A 25,384-nucleotide genomic window follows, 5' to 3' on the forward strand; every position below is an offset into this window, starting at 1 on the left:
CCAACATATGGAGAGCGGATGTGGCCAGTGAGTATGTGATGACATGGTAGGGACAGCAAACAAGGCCCCATCCCCTCTCTCTCAAGACCTTAATCTCTTGAGGGGTGAATGCCTGTGTGTACCTTATGCATTCCAAGAGGCAGCCCCTAGTGCAAGAGTGGCTAATCGTTTGCCCTTCAGTTGTTGTTGGACTATAACTCCCTGTTAGCTCTAGCCAGTATGGCCAATGGAGAGGGATAATGGGGATTCTAGCCCTGCAACATCTGGAGGGCAAAAGGTTAGCCACCCCTGCACTAGTGGTAGGGATGAGGGAGAAATTTGATTTAGTTTACATTTGAAAGCAAACTTACAAAACTTGCACTTTCCATAACAATACATGACCCTAAATGCAGCCATCCTTCAAAAGCCACACACTGACCCAAATTGTGTAATGCAGTTCTCCAGCCAAGTAATGTGTACAGAAATGCTAGGGCAAAGTGTGTGTACAAATGCATATATTAGTGAAAACAACATACAAAAATGTGTATAAGGCAAAATTACATACAAAAATGTGCATATGAGGACAAATGCACAAAATCATGATGATTTTTAAAAATCATTGCAACCTAATGTGGAGAAACGAACTTTAGACTGGAAAAATGAGAAACTGAGAGAAACCAAAATGGACAGATTTGCTCATCGAGTGGGAGGGTGTGAGTTGGAAAGCTGTCTGTGAAGTCCAGAGAGAGTCTAGAAGCTGGGAGCCATGTGCGTTGGAGGAGTTGTCCTGAAGATAAGGTCTGTGGGAGAAATTATAGAAAAGTCTGCTATTTTGTGATCAGTGGCTGACAAAACTTTTATTCTCATAAACTGGATGACTATTATCTCTGAAAAATAATCTGCCTGGCTAAACTGCTGGAGTATGCTGCAAAGCTATGTAACAACACATTTAGGAAGAAGGGAAAAGCTACCAACCTAATCAGATACATACTGAGTTTATGATAATTTTTTTCTCTTTGGCAGGAATTTTGATATTCAGTGATCCCACAGCTGGACTGGACAGCTTTACTGCCCACAACCTAGTAATAACATTGTCTAGGCTGGCCAGAGGAAACAGATTAGTCCTTCTGTCGGTTCACCAGCCGAGATCAGATATCTTCCAGCTTTTTGATTTGGTTCTCTTGATGACATCTGGAGTCACAACCTACTCTGGGGCCGCTCAAGACATGGTCCAATATTTCACACAAATGGGATATCCTTGTCCAACGTACAGCAATCCTGCAGATTTCTATGGTTGGTTTAATAAATGCTGCTGGCAGAGCATTCTTGGTTTAAGCTGATTGCTTGCAGATAGTCTGGGATGATCAAGTGATGTTCCCTGAATGGGAGCTAATGAGCAGAAATCTCTCCCTTCTGCATTTGGAAAATGACCATGGGAAAGGCAGAAAAACATGTTGCCATTTGATTTGGGAGCAGGTCTAACACCAGCAATCGGCCAGATTGCGTACTGGCCAAGGCCTCAGGAGTTTGGAAGGGCCCCTCACTAGCCTGACCTAGCTGCGTTGCCATTCACAGTCCTCCTCACTGCCCCCCCAGATGCTTTCCAGTGGCAGGCAGCAGTGCTGCTGTTGGTACAGGATCAGTAGTTGTGTTAAAGGAATCTAGTCACTTCCAGAATAATCTGCTTGTATAGCTATATATAAAACAAATATTACAATTTAAAGAAGGATTTAGACTAAAGCACTGGTAGCAAATGTGGTGCCCTGCAGAAGTTGTGGATTACAACTCTTATCATTCCTGTTTGAGGTACTGGCTGGGGCTGATGGGAGTTGGAGTTCAAAACATCTAAAAGGCACTACATTGACTACCTCTGGAGTAAGCATTAGGAAGAACATCCTGGTGGTTCTAGTTATTTGACACTGGAAAAGGCTGCCAGGGAAGATGGTGAACCCTCCTTTGTTAGAGCTTTGTTGGATGGCCACCCATAAGGGATGCTGTAGCAGGTGTATGGAGTGTAATCTTAAATTGGCAGGCATGCTGTTTTGGCTACATAAGCAACAGCACTCAGAGAATTTAGCAGGAATTAGAATACAGGATTCCATTACTGGTCTTAAAAGAATAGCTGTCAATTCAGAGGTGAAACTAAAATGCATGCAGTGGTTGAACACCATGTGAGGGTTGTGTGACTATGCAGGAACCTTTTTTACAGTTGATTTGACCAGCATGGAGAGGCAGAATGATGAGAGGGAGATGGAAAGCAGGCAAAGGGTTAGCTTGCTTGCCTCCATGTTTCGTGAAAACATCAAACATTTTGATGACTTTTTATGGAAAAGCAAACCAGGAGATGACACAACCCCTGCCGCCAAGCACAGGTACAAAAAATGGTATAAAGAGTTCCTTAGGTTTATTCTGAAACCAACTTCTATATAAATTTTGAGATTTTCCTATCTTCCCTTTCCTTCCTTTTTTGACAGCTCCCCAACGTTCATTTTAGAGGAGACCATTACTATGAACTCTCATTCAGCTGATAAATTACCAGGGTGGTTACAGCAGTTCACTGTCTTACTAAGGTAATGCTGATTCAAATATCTATATGACCCCTATATCCCAGCTCCATCACTGAAATCATCTGTAGGAGCGTCACTGGTTGTCCCCCGAGTTAGTGAGGCTCATTTGACATCAACACAAAACTGAGCCTTTAGTGTTATGGTATGGGCCCACGCCTGCAGAATGCTCTTCCAAAGATATTTGGCTGGTGCCTTCTATATTAACGTTCAAACGCGTGCTAAAAACTTTTCTTTGGCACCAGACTCATGCAGACAATTAAGAAAAACATTTTCCATAATAGTCAGCTGGTGATCCGTTTCAACTTGTGTGTGTGTGATTATTGTACTATAACTGTTGTAATTGTGTGTTTTTTAAAAAAAAATGTGGTATAATTGTTGTAAACTGCTTCCATTTTTTAATGCAATTGTGGTATACAAATATTTTTTATAAGTAAATCAATGGTACCTTGCAAAAATTAGACTGGAATAATAGTTGGAATGAGCTGGAAGTCTGGTCGGTATGCCTGTTTAATTCCTGGATTATAGTAGTATCCATAATATAGTTATATAATAATTACTACTATAATATAGTAGTATAGTTGGTAGTCTAACATGGTTTATGCACAATTCCTTCAAATGTGTTGACATTATTATTTTTGGAAGTGAATGAATGGTCCACATAGTGTGTTGTAGGCTCAAACCAAGGGTAAAATCCTTACTTGAGAAGATGGATATGCATAAGGTTGGTCAGAGTGAGAACAGAATGCATGGGCCTTTCGCTTAATCCAGCAGATTCTTTTTATGTTCCCATGATAAGCCCCCAAAGATGAAAACATGACATCAGATTGTGGACCATCATTCAGCATTAAGCACCCAGACCAAGGGGAGCCAAACAAATTTACAACAAAGTTCCATTAACTGAGTCAATTTGGGGCTTTTGGTAGTCTATTTAATGGTGTGTAGAAAACTGATTACATAGGAACATAGAAAGTTGCCTTATACTGAGCCAGACCTATTGGTCCAGCTGCTCAGTCTTGTCTACACTGACTGGAAGCAGCCCTACCTGGAGATCCCGGAGACTGAATTAAGGACCTCCTGCGTGCAAAGCAGATGCTCTGCCACAGAGCTATGGTCCATCTCTAAATTGTATAATTTATTTTAAAAAACTATATAATTTAATAAACAGAAAGGGGGTTCTGAACCTATAGTATATGCATATGCTTTACTCACTGCTTTTGCTATAGACTGAGATTTCCTTCTTCTTTTTTAACCTATAGTACACTACCACCATTTATGTTGAAGTCATTTCTGTGCTGTCCTTCACGTTGGTGAAGGATGACCGTTTTTCTCACAGCAAAATAAAATTGAACAGTAAAATAACATTAAAATATTCAAATATTATTGTTTAAAAATACAACTGGAATACGCATAAAACCAGCAGAAGCAATAAAACTAGTAGAATGCTAAAAACAGTAACTGGTAACACAGTAAAACCAGGAGTTCAGGTGACATCGTGGAAGCGCTGTGTAATATAAAAGGTCTTCACCTGGTACTGAAATGCATCAGGTTCAGTACAAGACAAACCTTTCAATTTGAGGTGAGGATGACTGTTCCAATTCTAGGAACAAGAAGGCCTGATTTCTGTTACAGCACACAGGAAGGTGAGATTTAACCCTTCCTTCTCCAGCAGTAATCCTGACAAAAATTGGCTTTATGCTTTAATTAGTGGAACAAAATAGCTCCTGTTTGCACCAAAGGGAGATTTATTATTAACTGCAGCGATGGGGTGAAGGTTGGGGGCTAGATTTTTCCCAGGATCCCCAGCAAGGCTCCCCTGATGCCAGACTGGACCTGACATCACGGCAAGCAACACAATCAATGTAATGTTAATTTAGAAGGGGGGCTCTGAGTAGGACCTTCGGTGTTGTGTTTAGTGTTCAGAGAGGTATGGGCAGGAGTAGGTGGTGAATCAGGTACCTGAGTCCTCTCAAGGCAATTTCAGTGGGCATCATTGTGGTGAGCATAAATATATGCTCCAGCTTGAAGCGAGGCAATGATTCAGGTTGCAACATCTCCAAGTTTATAATCAATATTATTTCTTGTTGTAGTCGCCAGATCTCCAATGATTTCCGAGATCTCTCAGCATTGCTAATCCGCAGATTTGAGGCTCTCTTAATGTCCTTGTTAATGGGATTCTTATATTATGGCCATGGAAAAAGCAAGCTGTCTACTCAGGACATATCAGCACTTCTGTTTATGATGGGATGTCTTATTCCTTACATTGTGATTCTAGAAGCTGTAACGAAATGTAAGTTTTCAGTGTTGATAATGCAAAGAGGTTTTCAAAAATTCAGAAAGCAATAACAATTTTTTAAAAAGCAGTGGGCCATTCTAACAAGAAAGTCAGTAGTTTGTTTCTGCTTTATGCTATAGGTCATTCTGAAAGAGCTGTGCTTTATCAGGATTTTGAAGATGGGCTGTATCCTGTTAGTCCATATTTCTTTGCCAAGGTAATATACAGAAATGTCTGTGATATACAGAAAACCTGAAAATGCATCAGAGACATGGTGAACCATGGATCACTGTTTGAGAAGCATTGATTTATTAGCTATAGGAATGATGATGATGATTTTGCAGAATGGAGGCCAGTAATGTATTGATGCTGTACAGCAACAGCAATATTTTTGCTACAATGTCAGTGTTGCTCCCAGTGGTGTAGTGGTAAGTAGGTATGGAAGAGAAATTCAAGTCAAATTGCATTTCAATTTGCAAATTCACACTTTTCAAAACAATATGCAAACAAAAACATCATTTTTTGAAATTTGCACTTTTCCAGATTGTGCAATGCAGTTCCCCAACCAAGTAGTGTGTACAAAAATGCACATCCTAGAGTAAAGTGTACATAAAATGCATATATTTGTGAAAATAACATACACAAATGCATTATGTTAGGGAAATGGCTTGCAAAAAATGTGTATATTAGTCAAAACTACATACGAAAATATGTTTGTTAGAAATTTGCACTAAAATGCTGATGAATTTTCATAGGGATTAAAAATTCACAAATTGTTGCGGAAATCTGGAACAACCCCACTGGTTCCTACAATCAAAACCCAGCATTAGAAAGATAGAGAAACAACACCTCATTTATCTCACAGGTTCTTCTGGGTCTCATTGTGTGTGTGGGGGGGAGGTATTCAGCATTAATGATGTTTCCTTTCTCAAACAGCTTTTAGGAGAACTTCCAGAACAGTGTTTCCTAGTCATATTTTATGGGATTCCCATCTACTGGTTGGCAAATCTCAGCCCTGAACTGGAACATTTCTTTCTTATGCTGCTGCTTCTTATGCTTGTGACTTACTGTGCCCTGACAATGGCAATGTGGATATCTGCGCTGCTGCCAACATTTCAGATCTCAGCCTTCTTTGCGAATATACTATACACAATATTCTTCCTGAGTGGAGGTTTCCTTATAAGCTTGAAAAACCTGTGGACAGGTAAGCTGGAAATATCAAACACACAACAAACAAAATGCATGCATGCATGGAAGTGGAAGAAGCCTACAGGAAGTCTGCCTCTGGATTCCATGCAGCCAGGTCCTGCAGCCTACAAATGCCTGGCTTGAATGCTGTATTTCAGTGGTGGGGAACCTTTCTCGGCCCAAGACCCATATTCACTTCTGGCCAATCTTCCGGGGCCACCTACCAGTGGTGGGTGGGGCTAGAGGCAAAATCAGACAGAGCAAAGAATATAAATGCTATCTTTGTATAGTAGGTTACTTTCTATGCCCACTCACACACCTCTCTCTATCCTCCAATCAGACAAGCAAGAACCATTCTCAGAGTTCAAGGGCATATTCCAGCCAGGCAAAAACACTCGAGGAGTGTCCAAAGCCGGGTCAGTGAGGGGAGTGGTCTGGGGAGGATGGGTGGCCTGGGGAGAGGCCTAGAGAGCCGCATTCAATCCCAAGGCCTGAGTTTGTCCATCCTTGCCGAATTTGATTCATCAACTATATGCTCCAGATCTACCCGAGTCCCTTCATAAGCCAGCAACTACGCTGAGCTCCTCTCCTGGAAAAGAAAAGAAACAAAATGCCACAGACGGCAATGGTTTTAGAGGGGCTCAGGGGTGTCATAACCACCCAATTCTTTCACACACATTTGAATGGGGTTGCAAAGGAGTTTGATGCTCAGGCTAGAAAGAACTAGCTGTGCAACCAGGGATTTGTGTGCTGACTCCCCCCCTTGCCGAGAAGACCAGCTGCTTTTAAAACTGAACAGACCATGAGCATGACATAGAGGAAGCTGCTGTATACTAGATCAGACCATTTGTTTCATGCCCTTTCCTGCAGTCTCTCTTCCCTAGGCCTATCTGGAGTTGCTGGGGATTGAACCTGGGACCTTATGTATGTGAAGCATGTGCTCTGCCACTAAGCTATGACCCCTCCCCTGCAGTGTCAGCCCTACCATTAGGCAGACTGAGATGGCCCCCTTAGGCAGCAGATGCTCGAGGGCAGGAGCCACTAATGATGTGTTGGAGACAGAGCTCTGCGTGCCACATGACCCATCTTGTGTCCTCTAAGCCAGTCCACTGAAGAATGCTGCCCTATTGCCTGTACTGAAGGCTGATTCAACTACCGGTCCAGTTGGCTTCCATACATAGCATGGTCTATGTGTCATCTTGTCCTTTGCAAAATGTCTTGGACCAACCTCGCTCCCGTGTCAATGCTCCATAGCACAGAAAATATGTCCTTGTGGAAGGCCTTAACTGGTATGGAAAAGCTAATAATTCCTGATGATAAAAGGTTGTTGTCTTTTTTGCTGCTGAGTGGCTTTGCAGTGTAAGTGTTAGATTTCCCAACCCACGTTACGTGTCTATGTTGAACTGAGTTCCTTCTGTTTCCTTCTTTTTTCAGTTCCATCTTGGATTTCTAAAGTATCATTTGTCAGATGGAGTTTTGAAGGATTAATGCAAGTTCAGTTTACAGGACGCTCTTACCCTATGACATCTGGCAATATCACCTATCCAATTTCAGGAAAACTTGTAAGTTGCGTTTTTTTTCTAGGTGACATATTTAATGAATATAATTAGTGAAATATTACACACCTGTGCTAACAACAATATCATGCTAGTGTTGTTTTTATATATTTATTGTTTTTAGTTCTGCCAATTGTATCTATATTTTGTTGATTTTACGCTGTGCACCGCCCAGTATAGAAATGTCTAATGAAATGGAATCAGTCTTACTGAACTCTAGTGACAATATCTATTTGAAATTTAACACTACAGTCCTGCACACACTTACCTGGGCATAAGCCCCCCTGAGTATAGACCAGGGATGGAAGACAAATTCAATTCAGTTCACATTTAACCCAAATTTATCAATTTGCACTTTCCAAAACAATATGAGAACCAGAACACAGCCATCCTTCAAAATCCACATTTTATCTGAATTTTGCAATGCAGTTCTCCAACCAACCAAACTTTACATAAATGCACATATTAGGGGTAAGCATGCATAAAATGAATATATTGGTGAAAATACAAAAATGATTATATTAGGATAAATTTCTTGCAAAAATGTGTACATTAGTCAAAACAGCGTACAAACATCTCTTTATTAGGAGAAATCCACACTAAAATGCTGAAATGATTTTTTTTAAATCGCAAATTGCTGCACAAGTGGGTAGAACTGAATTCTGGACACAAGTTAGAGCAGCAGTAGCTGCCTACCAAGTGGCAATAAAGGTAGGAAAGAAGGCTTTCTTTGCTGCCTCTATTGCGTCTGCGGAGTGTTGTCCCAGGAGGCTGTTCCAGGTGGTCCGAAGCCTGGTCGGTCCAGTTGCTCAGGAACCCTTGGAACAGTCAAAGGCCTCCTGTGACCTATTAGCAAAACACTTCGCTGATAAAATCGAACACTTACGGAGCTCGATCCTGCGCGCCGTGGACACAGTCGATGAACCAGAGTTGGCTAGTTGCAAGCCGGTAAATTGGGATCGGTTTCGGCTTCTCCCTTCTGAGGAAGTGGACAAGGTGCTTTCATCTGTGAAGCCAACCACTTGTCTTACTGATCCTTGCCCTTCGTGGCTCCTTGTGAGCTGCAGAGAGAAATTGGACGAGGGGATCAAAGCGGTGGTAAACGCATCCTTGAAAGAGGGTGTGATGCCATCAGCCTTCAAGGAGGCAATTGTAAAGCCCATCTTAAAGAAGCCCTCCTTGGATCCCCAAGTGTTAGATAACTTCCGCCCAATTTCGAATCTACCATTTCTGGGCAAGGTCATTGAGCGAGTGGTGGCCAACCAGTTGTCAGCACACTTGGATGAAACGGATTATTTGGATCCATACCAATTGGGTTTCAGGACTGGTCACGGAACTGAAACAGCCTTGGTTGCTCTGGTTGATGATTTGAGGAGGGCATTAGATAGGGGAGAATCCACCTTTCTTGTCCTCCTTGATCTCTCAGCGGCTTTTGATACTGTCGACCACAGTATCCTTCTGCTTCGCCTGAAGGTATTGGGAATTGGAGGCACTGTATTACAGTGGTTCCATTCCTTTCTCTCCGATAGGTACCAACAGGTAGCGTTGGGGGAGGAGGTATCAGACCCTTGGCCTCTCAATTGTGGTGTGCCACAGGGCTCTACCCTCTCTCCCATGCTATTTAACATCTATATGAAGCCGCTGGGAGCAATCATCAGGAGATTTGGGCTGCAGTGTCATCAATATGCGGATGACACTCAGCTCTATCTCTCGTTTAAATCTTCACCAGAGTTGGCTGTGGAGACCTTGTCCAACTGCCTGGAATCCGTGAGTGGATGGATGGGAAGGAACAAGCTGAAGTTGAACCCTGATAAAACCGAGGTACTACTTGTGGGGGACAAGAGAAGGTTGGGTGACATTGACCTGAAGTTCAATGGGGTGAGTTTACCCCTAAAGGACCAGGTCCGCAGCCTTGGGGTTGTGCTTGATTCCAGGCTGTCCATGGAGGCTCAGATTTCGGCAGTGAGCCGGGCAGCCTGGTACCAACTACACCTCATACGAAGGCTGCAACCCTACCTTCCTGTTCATCAGCTCCCACTGGTGGTACACGCCCTGATCACCTCTCGTTTGGACTACTGTAATGCGCTCTACGTGGGGTTACCCTTGAAAACGGTCCGGAAATTACAACTGATACAAAATGCGGCGGCTCGACTACTTACGAATAGTCGCCGCCGAGATCACATCACACCAGTGTTGTTCGACCTACACTGGCTTCCAGTTGTTTTCCGAGCCCAATTCAAGGTGTTGGTATTGACCTTTAAATCCCTATACGGTTTCGGCCCAGTTTATCTCACGGAGCACCTTCAACGCCACCAATTATGCCGCCCGACAAGATCGGCCACACAGGGCCTTCTCTCAATCCCGCCAACAAAAACAGCCAGATTGGCGGGTACAAGAGAGAGGGCATTCTCAGTGGCAGCCCCCACTCTTTGGAACTCCCTCCCACAAGATCTCCGGCATGCCTCTTCCCTAAATGTATTTCGGAAAGCCTTAAAGACCTGACTTTATCAGCAGGCCTTCGGGGTATCCGGGGAGGGTTAATCGATATAATTGTAATGCCTCCTACCCAGTTTTAATATTGTTGTTGTAGATCTATTGTTTTTATTGTATTACTGTATTTTATTAATTGTATTTTAATAATTTTGTAAGTCGCCTAGAGTGGCCATTGGCCAGATAGGCGACGAAGAAATTAAATTTATTATTATTATTATTATTAATTTGAGATTAGAAAAATGAGAAACTGAGACAACCAAAATTGTCAGATCATTCCATCCCTGGTATAGACTAAGTATAGACTGGCACTTCAGAGGAGTTCATTCAGCCCTAGTTGACTGATGGGCTCTGTGAGGGAGCCCCTATAAATTCTATTTGCACCTGTAAATTGATTTCAAAGGAACTTTCTCTCAGCTCCCATCAGCTGATGGACACTGACAGTGCTTCTTCAAAAGAGCTAGCCAATGGCCACTGAGAGGGAGCCCATTTGAAGTCCGTTTGTGGCTTCTCTCAGTGACCATCAGCTATGTCCTTTGAAGAAGCGCTGTCAGCACTCATCAGCTGATTGGCCCTGACAGCAGGCATTCAAAGGGGTGCACTCTCAGACCAAATCAGCTGATCAGCACTAAGATCAGCCCTGTCAGCTGCACCTTTACCTGTCCCACACCTGATACAGTATCACATATGACATCATATGGCAAAATCATTTGTGATGTCAGGTGTGCTGACGCAGGTGAGGAGGCAGCTCCAAAGAAACCACAGGGAATTTAAGGTGAGTTTCTGATTGTCCCTTTGCAAATGGTGCTCGCTGAAAGTGCCATCAGCTAAACTGCTCCCAATGACAATTCAATGCTGATGTTTTAAGGAGGATGCAGTCATGGCAAATTTTCCTGTAGGGTGCTTGATAAACCTGCATCTTGGACTAGCAAAAAGCCTAAGGGAAAATGGAAAATGGAAGGAAATTGCAGGAGGGCAATGTTGTGTGTGTGTGTGTGGGGGGGAAATGGAAAGTAGCAGGTAAGGGGGGATCCCCCCCAGTCTCCAAAGTGAATTCCTAGCAAGCTCCATTTCCACAGATGCAACTCTTGAATCTTGGCTAGCAACAGCGTGGGGTAGGGGCAAGCTTTAAACCAGGAGACACTAGCTGCTGTTCTTTAACCCGCTATATCAATTGCCTGTTAGCTGTTTATGCTTTGCTGTAAATGCACCTTTCAAAAGAGGGAACATGGGTGTGTGTATGTGTGATGGTCTTGTTTTGTGGAAAGAATAATTCCCTTCACCACACCTCATCTGTGAGTTTACTGGAAAACAGTGTTTAGAAATTGCACTGCGCCACCTCCCAAATGATGCACTCGTCAAGAGAAGTGTCACAGTTCTTGCTTTCTAGCTGTCAGTCATCACTGAAGATAATCTGAAAGTTATAGGTAGCTTCCACAAACTGTGGACACAAAGAGGAAAACAGAGCAATGCTGGAAGGGGAATGAGTTTGCTTGTTTCCAAGACTGTATACTGAAGAGTGTTTTAAACACAGGGTCACAGCATTTAGTTCAGTGCTAGCTGATGCCCATTGGGACTGGTAGAGCGTAAGGCAGTGAGGACAACAGTAGGAGGCACCAGAGCCAATCACAGGCAAAGACAATTAATTCTGGTTTTGTCCCCATCCTCTGCCCTGCTGAGTTCTACCAGTGCAATGCTGAGATTAAGAAGGAAAGCTGACAGCCAGTGTCACCCTCTGGAGTGGCTGTAAACAAGAAGGCAGATAAGTGAGGGCTGGCTGAGGTTGGTGGGGCGGTGCCCCATGCGCTGCTGTGGGCCTTTTTATGGAGAGTTACAGTGCAACCAAAAATGATTTGATTTGACAAACAGCCACAACATTTTAATACAAGAAACAACAGTGGGTGGCAGATGCCATCTTAAAACAAGGCCTCTCGCCTCTCCCATAGAAGAGGAAATCTATCTGCTCAGATGGTGCCTACTGTACCACAGGCGTACAATCTCAAAACAAAAATGGTTTCATCTTCAGATCTACTATTTTCTTCGTATGCACATTTAGTCAATCAATGAATTGGTTCTTTTAATTGGAATTTGATCAGTTACCATGTAATCTCTGTTCTTACAGATACTCCAAGCGATGGGTTTAGACTCCCACCCCCTCTATGCAATTTACCTCATCTTGGTCAGTATTACCACAGCCTTCTTGGTTTTCTGCTATTTATCCCTCCGGTTCATCAAGCAGAAATCAAATCAGGACTGGTAACAGCACGATCTCATCAACAATAGCGACAGTAGTGAAAACAGAAGAGAAAGCTTACACAGATCCATATTAAATCAGATCTGATCCCCACAATAAAGATGACACATAAAATGTTCCATAAACTCTGTTTTTATGAAAAAGATAATTACTCTCAGTGGTGCAGTGGTGTGAATAATCCACCAGATGGCAGCAAAATACAACTGGTTAAACCCTGAATTCATGTACTTGCCTCATTCTTCTTGTAGTGGTAGATGAAAGACACTGGTTGTTGAGGCAAGACTTCAGGATTATATTACAGAGTTATGTGAGCGATTAGATCCATGCAACTTGCATACAGAAGTGTTCTTCAGAGAATGGGGTATTATGCTACAAGCCATCCAGTAAGCTGCCAACAATTGCATATCCTACCTCAGGGGTAGCTAACCAGTGGCCCTCCAGAATATATTGCACTACAGCTCCCATCATCCCTGATCATTGTTCTTGGTGCCAGGGGCTGAAGTGAGTTGGAGTCTAACAACAGCTGGAGGGCCACCTCTGTGCTATATAAATCAACTGTATCAAAGCATATTAACAGAAGAGCTAATCGACATTCCTTATTATTTCTATTTCTTTTGGATAATATGCAGAATTAAACAGAGCTATGAGCCTTTTTATGGAGAGTTACAGTACAACCAAAAATGCTTTGATTTGTAGCAAATTAGATTTTATTTGAAGAGGGCCTTAATGTGTAAATGGAATTTCTGTTGGAACCAATGTTTTTTAATACTTCTAAAATATTTTTAAGATGATTTTGGGCTCCAACTCACTTCAGCAACAGACAGCACCTGATAGCTAGGGCTGATGGAAGTTGTAGTCCAACACCTCTTGAGGGCGCCAGGTTGACGAAGTCTGGTAGAATGTATTTACCATCTACTTATTTTCAGCAATTTAGTAAGAGGAGAGATGTCATACAATACAAAACTAATATATATCTTTAGCTTTTTCCACCACTAAGTTCCTTAGTAGAGCCAATGTATTTCTGCTACACATTTGCTACTAGCAAGTTAGGTACAGAGTGGGTAAACCCTAACCTTAAGTCAAAGACATGTTTTAACCAAAATATTTACAATAGTAAGTCACTTGGTGCTACAGGAGAAACTGGGAAGTGCCCCTATATTAACTACTTAAAAGTGTTTTAAGAAAATAATCCTTAGAGTTGAAATGTCTTAGGAAGTATTGATATATTACATTGTTTGCTTATTGCTAATGCACATAAATATAACATTGCTGACAACATAGAAAGCCCATTGTTAAAAATAATTGTAGTCTATTCTGTTTTTGAAAAGATCCATGAAATGAGATTCTGAAAGAAACAAACAATATTCCTTCTTGTAAATAAAAAAAAATTAAAAAATTATCTAGTTCTGAAATCATGGTAGTAAGGACAATGCACAGTGGCAGGAAAACATATCCCCCCCCCTTTCCTTATAGCAAGACAGATGTGCTCAGGGAAAAAATCTCCCATACGCAGAACTGAGATGTGCATCTGGATCTTGATGCTTATCCCGGCACTATTAGGAACATAGGAAGCTACCTTATACCAAGTCAGATCATTGGTCCATCTAGCTCAGTATTGTCTACACTGACTGGCAGTGGTTCTCCAGCGATTCAGACTGGGGTTTCTCCCAGTCCTGCCTGGAGATGCTGGGAATTGAACTTGGGACCTCCTGAATGCATGGCAGATGCTCTACCACTGAGCTACAAAATGAATGAACCTAATCCAGTTGTGTCTATTTACTTCAATTGGTCTACGCTGAGTAGGACTAGCATTGAATGCCACCCAGGACCTTCTCCATTTAAAAGCAAAACAAAACAGATAAGCTAGTTAAACAAATGATCTAAGCTATCAAATGAAACAAACAATTGATTGAATGGCATGACCAAACAGAAAATTAACAAAGTACAAATTGTAACTGATAGTTAAGGGCCATGCCACATCACGAATCTGAAGCAAAAGGAATAAAAACCAACTGAGCAAAATAAATAAATAAATATTCAGGCCAGCCAAACATAAGCATGAAGAATGAAGGGACTACCAGTGCAATTCTATACTGTACGACCACTACAGTAAGTCCCATTGAAGTCAGTGGAAATGACTTCTGAGCAAGGATGGGCACAAAATTGGTTCATGTCACAAACCTACCTAATTCACACTTACTGAAACAAGATGGGAACTAAAACACAGATATTCCTCAGAATTCTTACTTCTCTGAATCTTGTGATGCATTTCTCCAACCAAAATGAATGTGTACAATAAGCATATACCAGGGGGAAATGTGAACAAAAATTGTGTACATTAATGAAAATACTGTGTACTGCCCACACACATATTAGGGGAAATTGCTTACAAAAATGCAAATATTAGGGAGAAAGCACACAAAAATGTGTATGAATTTTCATGCAGAAGTTAATTTATTTTTATTTTTTATTTTTGCAAACTAACATGGAATGAATTTAAGAATGGAAACATCAGAAACTGAACAGATTCATATAGCCTTACCTCTGAGCAGGCATGTATAATTGCACTTTTAGGCTGCAATCCTATATATGCTTGCCTGAGAGTAAGTCCCACTGGATTTAATACAAGGTACTTGTAAGCAGACATCCATAGCATTGCACTGTAAACATTTAAATAAATTGTTTGTGATTTTTTTTCTTGCTATCTCTCACCATTCAGCATCACTGGATGACCCTGGGTTCTAGTATTATGACAAGAAAACAATAATCTAATCAAAAGCGTGGGAGAACAATTCATTCATTTATTAAATGCTTATGAGTCACTTTTCAGCAAAAGTTCTCAGAGTGGCTTACAGTTAAAAAACTGATCACAGCAGAACAGAATTAAAGGGAATAAACATCATAAAACCACATCACATAAAAGGTCTGGGCAAATAAAAAAAGTTTTATATCTGCTGCCAGAAAGAACATAAAGACAGTACCTGATAAAGGGAGTTCAAAAGGTAGGGGGCCATAGCAGAAAAGGCCTCAGAAGGTGGAGCCATCTAGAGGGGGGCTTCAGAGGCTGAATTTAATGCCAAGGCAGGTTCATGTGGGAGGAGCCAGTTGAGTTTCCCTGGGGAAGATGCTCCATAATTGAGGTACCACCACAGGGAAGGCCCAATCTCACCTCACACTGTGGGGGTACCAACAACAGAGCAAATGTTCGCAACAATGGTGGCAATGAGTGGTTTTGTATTTCATTTTCTAAAGCAACACTAAGATTTTAAATAGCAAAATGAACTAATCTCAGGCACTGGATTTTCCCAGTGCATATGATTTAATTTGTTTTTATTATTATTAATTTATTATTTATTGATGTATTTTATTATTGCTGTGACCCGCCCTAGACCTATTGGTGAAGGTTGGGTTAATAATAAAATATAATAATAATAATAATAATAATAATAATAATAATAATAATAATAATAAAAATACCCATCCACAAAGATTGCCCTATTCATTTCTGATGGAAGCAAGTGCTTGTAACATTTGATACCTTGTTTTCCCCCTTCATATAACCAAAGTAAACAGGGGTGCAAACATTTTTATTTTATTTTATTTTGCAAAATTTAGGAACCAACCAGATTTTCTAGGAGCAAGCTTAAAAGGATGGAGAGATGAACATCTGAGTGTGCCAGTTAGAGAGGTGATCCACTTCTTGTGGGTGTGCACTGTGCCACATGTCTTCTAGGGATGGGGAAGAAATTTGATTCACTTTGCATTTAAAGCCAAATCTATACAACTTGCTCTTTCTGATACAATATGATAACCAAAACATAGTCAACCTCTGAAATTCACTTATATGAATGTTGCAATGCAGTCCTACAACCAAATAATGTTTTTTAAAAATGCATATATTAGGAGGAAATGTGTATAAAAAATATTATATTAGTGAAAATAACATGCAAAAGAATTATATTAAGAGAAAGTCCTTGCAAAAAATGAATGCATTAATAAAAATGCTTACAAAAAATGGTTAATTAGGAGAAATTTGCTCTAAAATGCTGAAGAACGTTCATGACATTTTTTTTAAGAATTGCAAATTGCTGCAGAAGTGTGGAGAACTGAATTTAAGACTGAAAAATGAGAAGCTTTGAGAACTGGAAATGACCGATCATTGCATTCCTCTCTGCGTGTGCCAATCCTCTTTTTGTGAGAGTGCACTGTAGCCATGTTTCTTCTAGGCAATGTTTATTTGAGAAGTGCCAGCTCTGAAGCCTAACTGGAACTCACAGCGTCCGACTAGGGAAACATTCCTCCAGGTAGTGGTTGCTGGCTGAAGAAAGGAATAAGGACAAGAAAGTACACAACAGCACTTACGGGAGGACGACAGCTGCCCTGCTTCCTGACGTCCACAGCAAGCAAGCACAAGCCTGTGTGTACAGTGTATATCGGAAAAATGTGAATGGAACTAATCTGCAATAGTGTTGAGATTGCCTAACTTCCATTTTAAAAGAGAGAGAGGAAAAAAAGTGAAGCCAGATTTTTTCAGTCTTCTGTGGCATCATTAGACTGTCAAGATAGCGGGCTCCCATTCGATTCTTAATTATTCCTTTTTATTATATTTAAGACACTTAATTTTTTAAATGATTTATTCTTCTGCATAATGTTCTGTTGTGATTAGGATCTCTTCTAGCGCACTGTAGTTTCCAGACTGTATATTGTCAACTCAGTTTTTTTCCCCCCTTCTCTCTCTCTCTTTAAAAATCCACCTATTTTTAAGGATTAAATTCTAGGCTGACTCTCTGTTCTGAATGCAATGTGATGGTTCCCCCCCCTTTTTTTTTAAAGGAGGGGAGCACACATAGGGAGGAGGAGAAACCATTGGGGAAATTTAAAGCCATATGGGACTGCTCTGAAATCAAGGGGCAAAAGATATAAGGATATGCCCTTTACTTCCTCCTTGAGAGCTTATTTCCTTTTGTGAAATGAGTCAGGCAGCTGACATTGCTTAAACAATCTTTTTCATGATTTGAAATTCCACCCTCTAAATGTTCTGCTAAAGGGACTAAGCTGTGTGAGTGTTTCAGAGGTAGTGTTATGACAAGAGGAGAGATGTACATACAATAGGACCAGGGAGACAGCAAAGCGACATCAGCTTTATGGTGCTTTACAGCGAGGGATTCTCACAGGAGGCGACCACCATGCACACACTGTTCCGTTAAGAACATGTGTCAGGTTCTACATTCTCCCCCACTCCATCCTTTCATGCACAGAAAGACAGATGAGATGTTAGCACATGGATCAGGAATCAGATACATACAGTAGCATCGCAATCCTTGTATAGTCCATACAAGTAATCCACCACCAATGTGACATTAATAGCACAGTCCTCTACATGATTTCTCAGATGAAAGTCCTGTTGGAATAAGCAACAGTCTTTAATCAATACCCGCTGTGTTGAAAAGCCACAACAAGAAGTTAAGCGAGTTAAGGAAGTTAAGAGACCCAGTGTGGTAAAGTGGTTAGAGTGTCAGACTATGACCTGGGAGACTTGGCCATGAAGCTCACTGGGTGGCTTTTGGTCAGTTGCTGCCTCTCAGCCTAACCTACCTCACAGGATTGTTGTGAGGATAAAATGGAGAGGGAGAGAAACATGTACGCCACCTTGAGCTCCTTGGAAGAAAAGTGGGATATAAATGCAATCCATCCATCCATCCATCCATCCATCCATCCATCCATCCATCCATCCATCCATCCATCCATCAAATGGCTTTTCTGAGTTGTGAGTTTAGTTTCTCCTCCTCCTTTCTTCCTTTTGTCTTCTGTAAGCAGTAGTGGCCAATGTTATTAAATAAAAATCAAATCCAGTTTAACCCTTACAGCCATGTCTGTCTTCCTTGGACTAAGAGAAAGAACCTGCTCTGCAACAGGTCCCACTGATTTCAGTAGGGCTTACTCCCAGGTAAGTGTGAGATGGATGGAAATTCACCCTGTCTGCAGTAATCCAAAGCCAAACATGCAGTTTTCCTTTTGGAAAACTAAAAAAAACACAACAACCTCCCAGAGAAGATGTGGGGGCAGCCCAGGTTGAAGCAGTGTTTAGGTTAACAAGGTGTGGACCTGATGAATTCTTGGACAGGAGAACAGTAGGAGGCTCATTTAAGCTGTTCTGAGATTTTTAAGAAAAGGAAGAGAATGATATGTATAATTTCTAGGTTATAAAATATTTTGTTGGCTTAAGGTAGATGTTGAGGCACTAATTCAGTATTGGCCCAAAAAGCATGGAAACTGTAAGTTAATGTATCTACCACTGAAACAATCAATACATTCTACAATCTCAAATCTTTTGTGGTCCTGTCTCTTTTCCTGGTCTTTCAGATGATGTTGCAACTATTTTGTATTATGCTACACATAGTGAAGCTGAGACACTATTTCAAAATTCCAAATGTGCCCACTGACTCAAAAAGCTTGGTGACCCCTGCATTAACCTTAACATTTCTAGGTGGTACAGCTTCCATGCTTAAATTCACAAAAGAAAATGTGTGGATCCAAAGGAAGACAACAACGAATAGCAACTGCTAAATATCCAGTTTTAATTATACAGGTATGTGAGCAAGACGGAGAAATGCATAAAAGAACTCTTTGTGCTAGGACAGTGAGATTCAAAGTATGGTGAAAAATATATGGGCAGTATGCTTATACATTCAGTTTTCTGCATTTATTTGTATTAAATACAGTGGCAAGAATACACAGCCTAACAAGGGAGAATGCTTTATGTTTGCTTTCATTTAATAGTATATTTGGCCTGTGCTCTGTAAGTCAGCTTGTGTCTCTATTTCACAATGCATAAACTTCACTATATATTTATCTGAACAAGTAAAAACACAGTCTTCTCCAAGGGCAAGATTACTTGTGGATTATAGAACACTGACAGTTTCTTCATTCTGTGTGTCTAGAATACTTTATTTCCTAAGGCTTTCATTCTCAATAAACATCAGAACAACTTGAACTTAATCATAAAAACGATTGACAAATGTTTTCCTCTGGAGGCTTTGATCCTGTTGAGTCAATGAGCTCATATCCAGGCCTAAAGATTTATGAAAAAGAATAAATGTTTAAAATAGTTTTACATAGCACCCTCCCCATTTGTAGCCTATAGTCCTACACAAAGCATGGATTTTACTATCCTTCCCTTAAATTCTAGCTTTTGATGTATGGAGATAGATGATGGTTATACCCACTTCCTGTGTTTTGCTGACACAGGGCGATGGAGTCATGGTCCATAGATAAATGTATGTTCGATTATATTTGGCGTAGTACTGCCAGATCCATCCTGGCCTTTAGATTCACTAAAGCTGTCCAAAGTGTTGTGTGTGAGGGATCACTCATAATTTCAAGGATATTGGTAACAGATACCAAATTATTGTCAGTTTGGTTCTGTTGTATATGATGGAACAGCATATGGGATTCAGAATAGCATGGATGGTCTGATTTGAGGAAGCTTAAGGCTGAGCAAAAGGCCTGCTTTCTAAGAGGTGTATTCATGAATAGGCAAAAAAACTTGTGGTTTAAGAACATACCTATACCAAATTGTGTTTGCATTTTGACAAATGTGTAGGGCAGTCCAATATCTCAGAGAGGAGGTCAGGTCTCCTGCTCCCCTGGTCCATTCACTATAGCTGCCCAGTTTCCCTGCTTTTTCAAGTTTGATAGAAATATCTGTGGGCTATAGGTATGTTCTTAAACCTCAAGTTTTTTTGCCTATTAGTGAATTTTTCTGCTTTGTAATTTGGGAGATAAGAAATCCTGTGCAAGTTTGCTGAGAAAGGATTGGTCATTTGCATGCTTATTGAGTTCAGTGGGATTTACTCCCCTGCAATCTTGCTTAGGATAGGTGAAACTGACCGCAGGGGATGGAGAGGAGAGGAGGAGGGGGGAAAGGCAGAGGGGAGGAAGGGGATGGGAGCAGGCAGGAGAGGGAGGGGAGGAGAAGGACAGGCTTGATCATTTGCATGTTTATTGAGTTCAGTGGGATTTACTCCTGTGCAATCATGCTTAGGATAGGTAAAACTGACCATGGGGACGGAGGGAGGGCTGAAGTGAGCGAGGGAGGAGGAAGAAGGAAGAGGAAGGGAGGGGAGATGGGAAGGAGGGGAAAGGCAGGTCTGACCATTTGCATTCTTATTGAGTTCAATGAGATTTACTCCTATGCAATCATGGTTAGGAGAGGTAAAACTGACCATGGCGGAGGGGGAGAGGAGGAGAGAGGGAAGGAGAAAGGGAGGGGAGAGGGGAGCAGAAGGAGGAGAGGGGGAAGGGCAAAGGAAGGGGGAGAGGAGGGCAGATTTGATCATTTACATGCTTATTGAGTTAATAGTATTTTCTCCCATGCAATCATGCTTAAGATAGGTAAAACTGCCCATGGGGAGGAGGGGCAGGAGGGGCAGGAGGAGGGGGAAAGGGCAGGAGGGGTTTGGAAGGGGATGGGAGGGGGAGGGGGAGGGAGGGGTGAAGGAAAGGGAGGGAAGTGGCAAGAGGGAGGAGTAGAAGGGAGGAGATGGGAGGGTGGGTTGGATCATTTGCATACTTTTTGAGTTCAGTGGGATTTATTTCTGTGCAATCATGTTTAGAATAGGTGAAACTGACCTGGGGGAGGGGCAGGGAGGGGAGGAGGAGGGAAGGAGATTGGGTGAGTGGGCACTGGAGAGAGGGGAAGCCCCTTTCCTTTCAAAAAGGAAAACATTTTGAACAGTATCATTGCTTTTCAGCATTTCCCCCACCTTTTTATTCTACAGTAGGCACATGTAGCCTCCTACCCAAATTTAAACCAAAGCTGTCCCTGGCCACATCCACACCAGACCTTTATTTCACTTTGAACAGTCATGGCTTCTCTCAAAGAATCCTGGGAAGTGTAGTTAGTGAAGCCTGCTGAGAGTTGCTAGAAGATGCTCCGTTCCCTTCACACAGCTTTAATCAGAGCGGCTGACTGTTAAACCACTTTGGCCACTGGAGCTCTGACAGGGGAATAGGAGTCTCCTCTCAGCACCCTTCACAAACTACACTTCCCAGGATTTTGGGGGGAAGCTATGACTGTCTCAAGTGAAATCAAAGTCTGGTGTGGGTGTGGCCCCCTGATTTGGCAAGCTGTGAGTCTGGCTTTTAGAACACTGACACTTGGTTCTTACTGAGCATGCCTGATGTTATCATTCAGTTCAATGCTAAATTTCTTAAAAATCAGCCAGATATTTTTAAACTTTTAAACTGCAGACGATGAAGGTCAGAGTATAGGGCAAAGTCAGTAACAGGATTACACATATTCTGTGAACATGGCTGATTTTTAATGAATTTCAACATATTATGAGAACTCTGACAGAAAAAAGTCCAAAAGGGGTCTGTTTCCCCTCCCCTCTCTTTTAAGACTTTGAACGGTCGATTCTTCCTATTTTATGTATTGTCATGAACATTTACAGGGTTGTTAAGCAAACGTTTCTGAGTTCAGGACTATAAGTTTTGTAAGGTTTTGTTTTGAAATGAGCTTATGGGAAACATCAGCATGGCATGGGGGGTATTTTCAATTTAACATTGCGGAATGCGAAGAATCCATGCCGGCTATAGTATACAGCCACTCTCTTGGTGGTATAATGCATTGTGATTGCCACCAAAAAGCCATTTCCATGTGGTAGCCATGTCCTTTGTAAGGGCCTCATGAGGTAAATCAGTGCTATCTCACAAAAAGTGTTTGTGTCCTAAGGAAGCTAAGAAATCAGGACAGGCTTTACATGTGATCAGCCTGATTGTTGATATCCTGGCACTGAAATCATCAGGTCTGGTCTAAGGTATTTTGGTGCCTGAGGCAAAGGACACGATAGTACTCCCCCTCCCATTCTACATCCAGAACCTGACTGCACTGGCAGGTGAATCTTCAAAACTGGTGGCAGGACACCATTGCACCTGTGTACAGCAGACTAGCTTAGGGCCATGTGGCCCAAGCAACTCTGTGTTTCAACAGAGTGGCACAGGTGGGGGACTCAGGAGGAACTGCTGAGGGCATCCTGCTGCCTCTGCCAAGTACCTGCCACTAGGGGTGGAGCAGAAATGTGTTCACACTTAAAGGCAAATCTACCTAATTACACTTAACGTGAAGCAAGCAACATGTAAACCAAACACAGCCATCCTTCAGAATTCACACTTCTTTGAATATTTCAGTGCATGTCTTCAGCCAAGTAATGTCTACAAGAATGCATATACTAGAGTAAAGTGTGCATAATAATGCCTGCTTTAGTGAATGCATTATATTATGGAAAGCTGCTATGCAAATACGTGAATATTTGCAAAAAATGCATACACAAAAATTGCACTAAACCACTGATTGTTTTGAAACAAAAATTTGTAAACTGGTATGGAAATGTGGAAAACTGAACTTATGACTGAGAAAAAATTGAAACTGAGAGGAACCAAAATTGACAGACTTGTCCATCCCTCTCTGCTTCCTAAAGCATCCATTTCACTCCTGCCAGCCCCGAAAACTGCACACATGTGCCATAGTGTGACAGAGCACGTATTTTGATGCAGAAGGCATCAGGCTCAATTCTTGGCATCTCCCGTTAAAGGATTTCAAGCAGCAGCACCAGAAATGACCACAGACTAAGACTTTGAAAGCTGCTAGCTGCTGCATCAGAGGAGGAAGTCAGGATATGGTAGGTTCATTTAAAAAAGAGCTTTGGGGAGGGAGGTGGTCTCCCTCAGACAGGCTGCTTTCTTTTTTTAAAGCTGACTGACAGAGTTCCTTTGCTTTGGATGACACATCAAAGGAACTAAAAGGTGCCTCTTTGTCCTGGAGGTGAAGATTCTCCATAGGTTTCATCCATACTGACTCTTTGGTTCCATGGTGGGTGAGAGAAGCAATACTGTGCATGCATTTCTCTGACATGTGGCTTAAAAAAAAAAACCTATGAGCCAAAGATGAACAACAACAGTTCATACAGTGTTAGCAACCATTAATTAAGGAGACAATGTTTAAAGCAGTGGGTTGAGAGATATTTTTTTAAAGCCGCTTAACCCTTTCAGTGGTTTATAGCTAGCTGCAAGGCAGCAGATGAAAAGATGTCCTCTCTTTATAATACAGCATAACTTTTTGAGCACTCGGGTGTGTGTGTTTTGAAATGGCAGTTGAGCTTGGTATTTTAATGTGGTGCTCTTGGCAATACTGAAAAGCTATTTATCTATTGTTGATATTTCACTAAATTCAGATTTTACATATTTACTACAAACTGCAGCTCAGCTTGAAGTGATTTGACTTGCACTTCTTTAGAGCATATGTCGAATTTCTTGTTCCTATTCTTGACAGGAAAGTGAGCCTTAATAGGTTTCAGGAGGAAAAGGGTACATGACTGGAAGATTTGACTCAACATACAGAATGCATTCGTTATATTGGTTTTTGCCTCATCTAACTTGGAACCATTTCCTACCTTCCTTAATTAATACTGGATGACTACCTTTTAAAAAAAATTGCAACAAGTATTTTGCTTGAATGAAAGTCGATTTCCCCTCATACTTTTCCATATTTGTTTTTCCATAAATATTCTAGTAAATGAGTTTGTTGGCAGCTGAGTGCAGAGAATTGACATAAATATTCAATCAGAAGAACATGATTCCTAGAGTCAACCAATGAGGAAAGGTGATCTATGAAAACACCTTCAAATCCACAGGATGCATATTCAGATTTCATTGCATAAACAGACTAAGAATACTTTGCAGAAAAAGATTAAATGACTTTTAAATAAGATAGGACTGCCCAGAATAGCTATATTTCCCTTCATGTTCAGAACTATAATACTTGCAGTTAGTTTAGTATTTATCTGCTGTGAACAATTTCACAAAAGTTACAATGGATAAAAAAGAACCCAGAACCCCTCCTAACATTAGCCAGCCAGAGCTTGAACCATGCAATTCGTTCAACAAAAAAATAACAGATGTATAGATTTTTCTGCTTTGAGAAAGCAAATGATTTATTATTAAACTATTATTATTACATTATTGTTATAATTAATTAATTAAATTTATATACCACCTTTCCTCCAAGGAGCTCAAGGTAGTTCTCCCTCCCCATTTTATCCTCACTGAGGTTAAGAATCCAATGAAGTAGTTTAGGCTGAGATGAGACAGTGGACTGTCCCAAGGTCACACAGTAAGCTTCATGGCTGAGTTAGGATTTGAATCTTGGTCTCTCAGATTCAAGTCCATCACCATAACCCAGCCATGGGGAACTTGTGGCCTTCCATTTGTTGTTGGACTTCAGTTCCCACTCTCGCTGACCATTGGCTATGCTGGCTGGGGCTAATGGAGGCTGAAATCCAACAACATCTGAAGGGCCACAGGCTCCTCAAGTCCTGCTCTAACCACTCTACCACACTGGCTCTCCAGATGACTCAAGCAACCAAATGAATCAGGCAGGCCATGCATGACCAGATATTTTTCTCTAATTTGTTCCTAGAATTTTTATTTCCGGAAAGCTGCTACCATGGATGATGCATTGCCCTCTTCCATCCTAGGGCAGAACCTTGCCTGGGTAGCAGCAGTCTTGGTTGCATAGTGGAGGAAGGGGGTGCACCTTTCTGTGCCACTACACAGAGAGCATAATGCGCAATGGGAAGAACTGTAGCTCAGTGGTAGAACACATAAAGTCCCATGTTCCCTAATGACTCCAGATAGGGCTGGGAATAACTCCTGCCGGAAACCCTGAAGAGCTGTTGCCAGTCAGCATTGACAATATTGAGCTTGATGAACCAATGTATAAGACAGCTTTGCCTGCTCCTATGATACAATAAGGGATGCAAACAAGAAAAATAAAAGAAAAGAAGAATTCAAGGAGCACATTGTGGTTGGATTGTTGGATGACATGGGAGTCAAAGGTGTGCTAAAGGAGGAAAAGGAGATTGCAGAGAAGCTGAATGAATTCTTTGCATCTGTCTTCACTGCAGAAGAGGTAGGGCAGATCCTTGTGCCTGAACCATCTTTTACAGGAAAGGAGTCTGAGGAACCGAGGCAAAAAGAGGTGACATGAGACAATGTTCTGGGCCTTATTGACATATAA

The 25,384-nt window shown here is 41.5% G+C and overlaps 1 protein-coding gene across 1 annotated transcript in view; it reads left to right on the forward strand.

Annotated features, from left to right (window-relative positions):
* Positions 1-12,333, forward strand: part of ABCG8 (ATP binding cassette subfamily G member 8) — a 37,089-nt gene extending 24,756 nt beyond the window's left edge. Inside the window, exons 6-13 of the mRNA XM_061625402.1 lie at positions 1,003-1,272; positions 2,189-2,351; positions 2,454-2,549; positions 4,634-4,833; positions 4,959-5,035; positions 5,755-6,022; positions 7,441-7,568; positions 12,175-12,333. Coding sequence (XP_061481386.1) covers positions 1,003-1,272; positions 2,189-2,351; positions 2,454-2,549; positions 4,634-4,833; positions 4,959-5,035; positions 5,755-6,022; positions 7,441-7,568; positions 12,175-12,312 — 1,340 coding nt within the window. The 3' untranslated portion in view covers positions 12,313-12,333. The remainder of the gene's footprint in view (positions 1-1,002; positions 1,273-2,188; positions 2,352-2,453; positions 2,550-4,633; positions 4,834-4,958; positions 5,036-5,754; positions 6,023-7,440; positions 7,569-12,174) is intronic.
* Positions 12,334-25,384: the final 13,051 nt, after the last annotated feature.

Source organism: Rhineura floridana, chromosome 4 (genome assembly GCF_030035675.1).
Source record: "Rhineura floridana isolate rRhiFlo1 chromosome 4, rRhiFlo1.hap2, whole genome shotgun sequence".
NCBI lineage: Eukaryota > Metazoa > Chordata > Lepidosauria > Squamata > Rhineuridae > Rhineura > Rhineura floridana.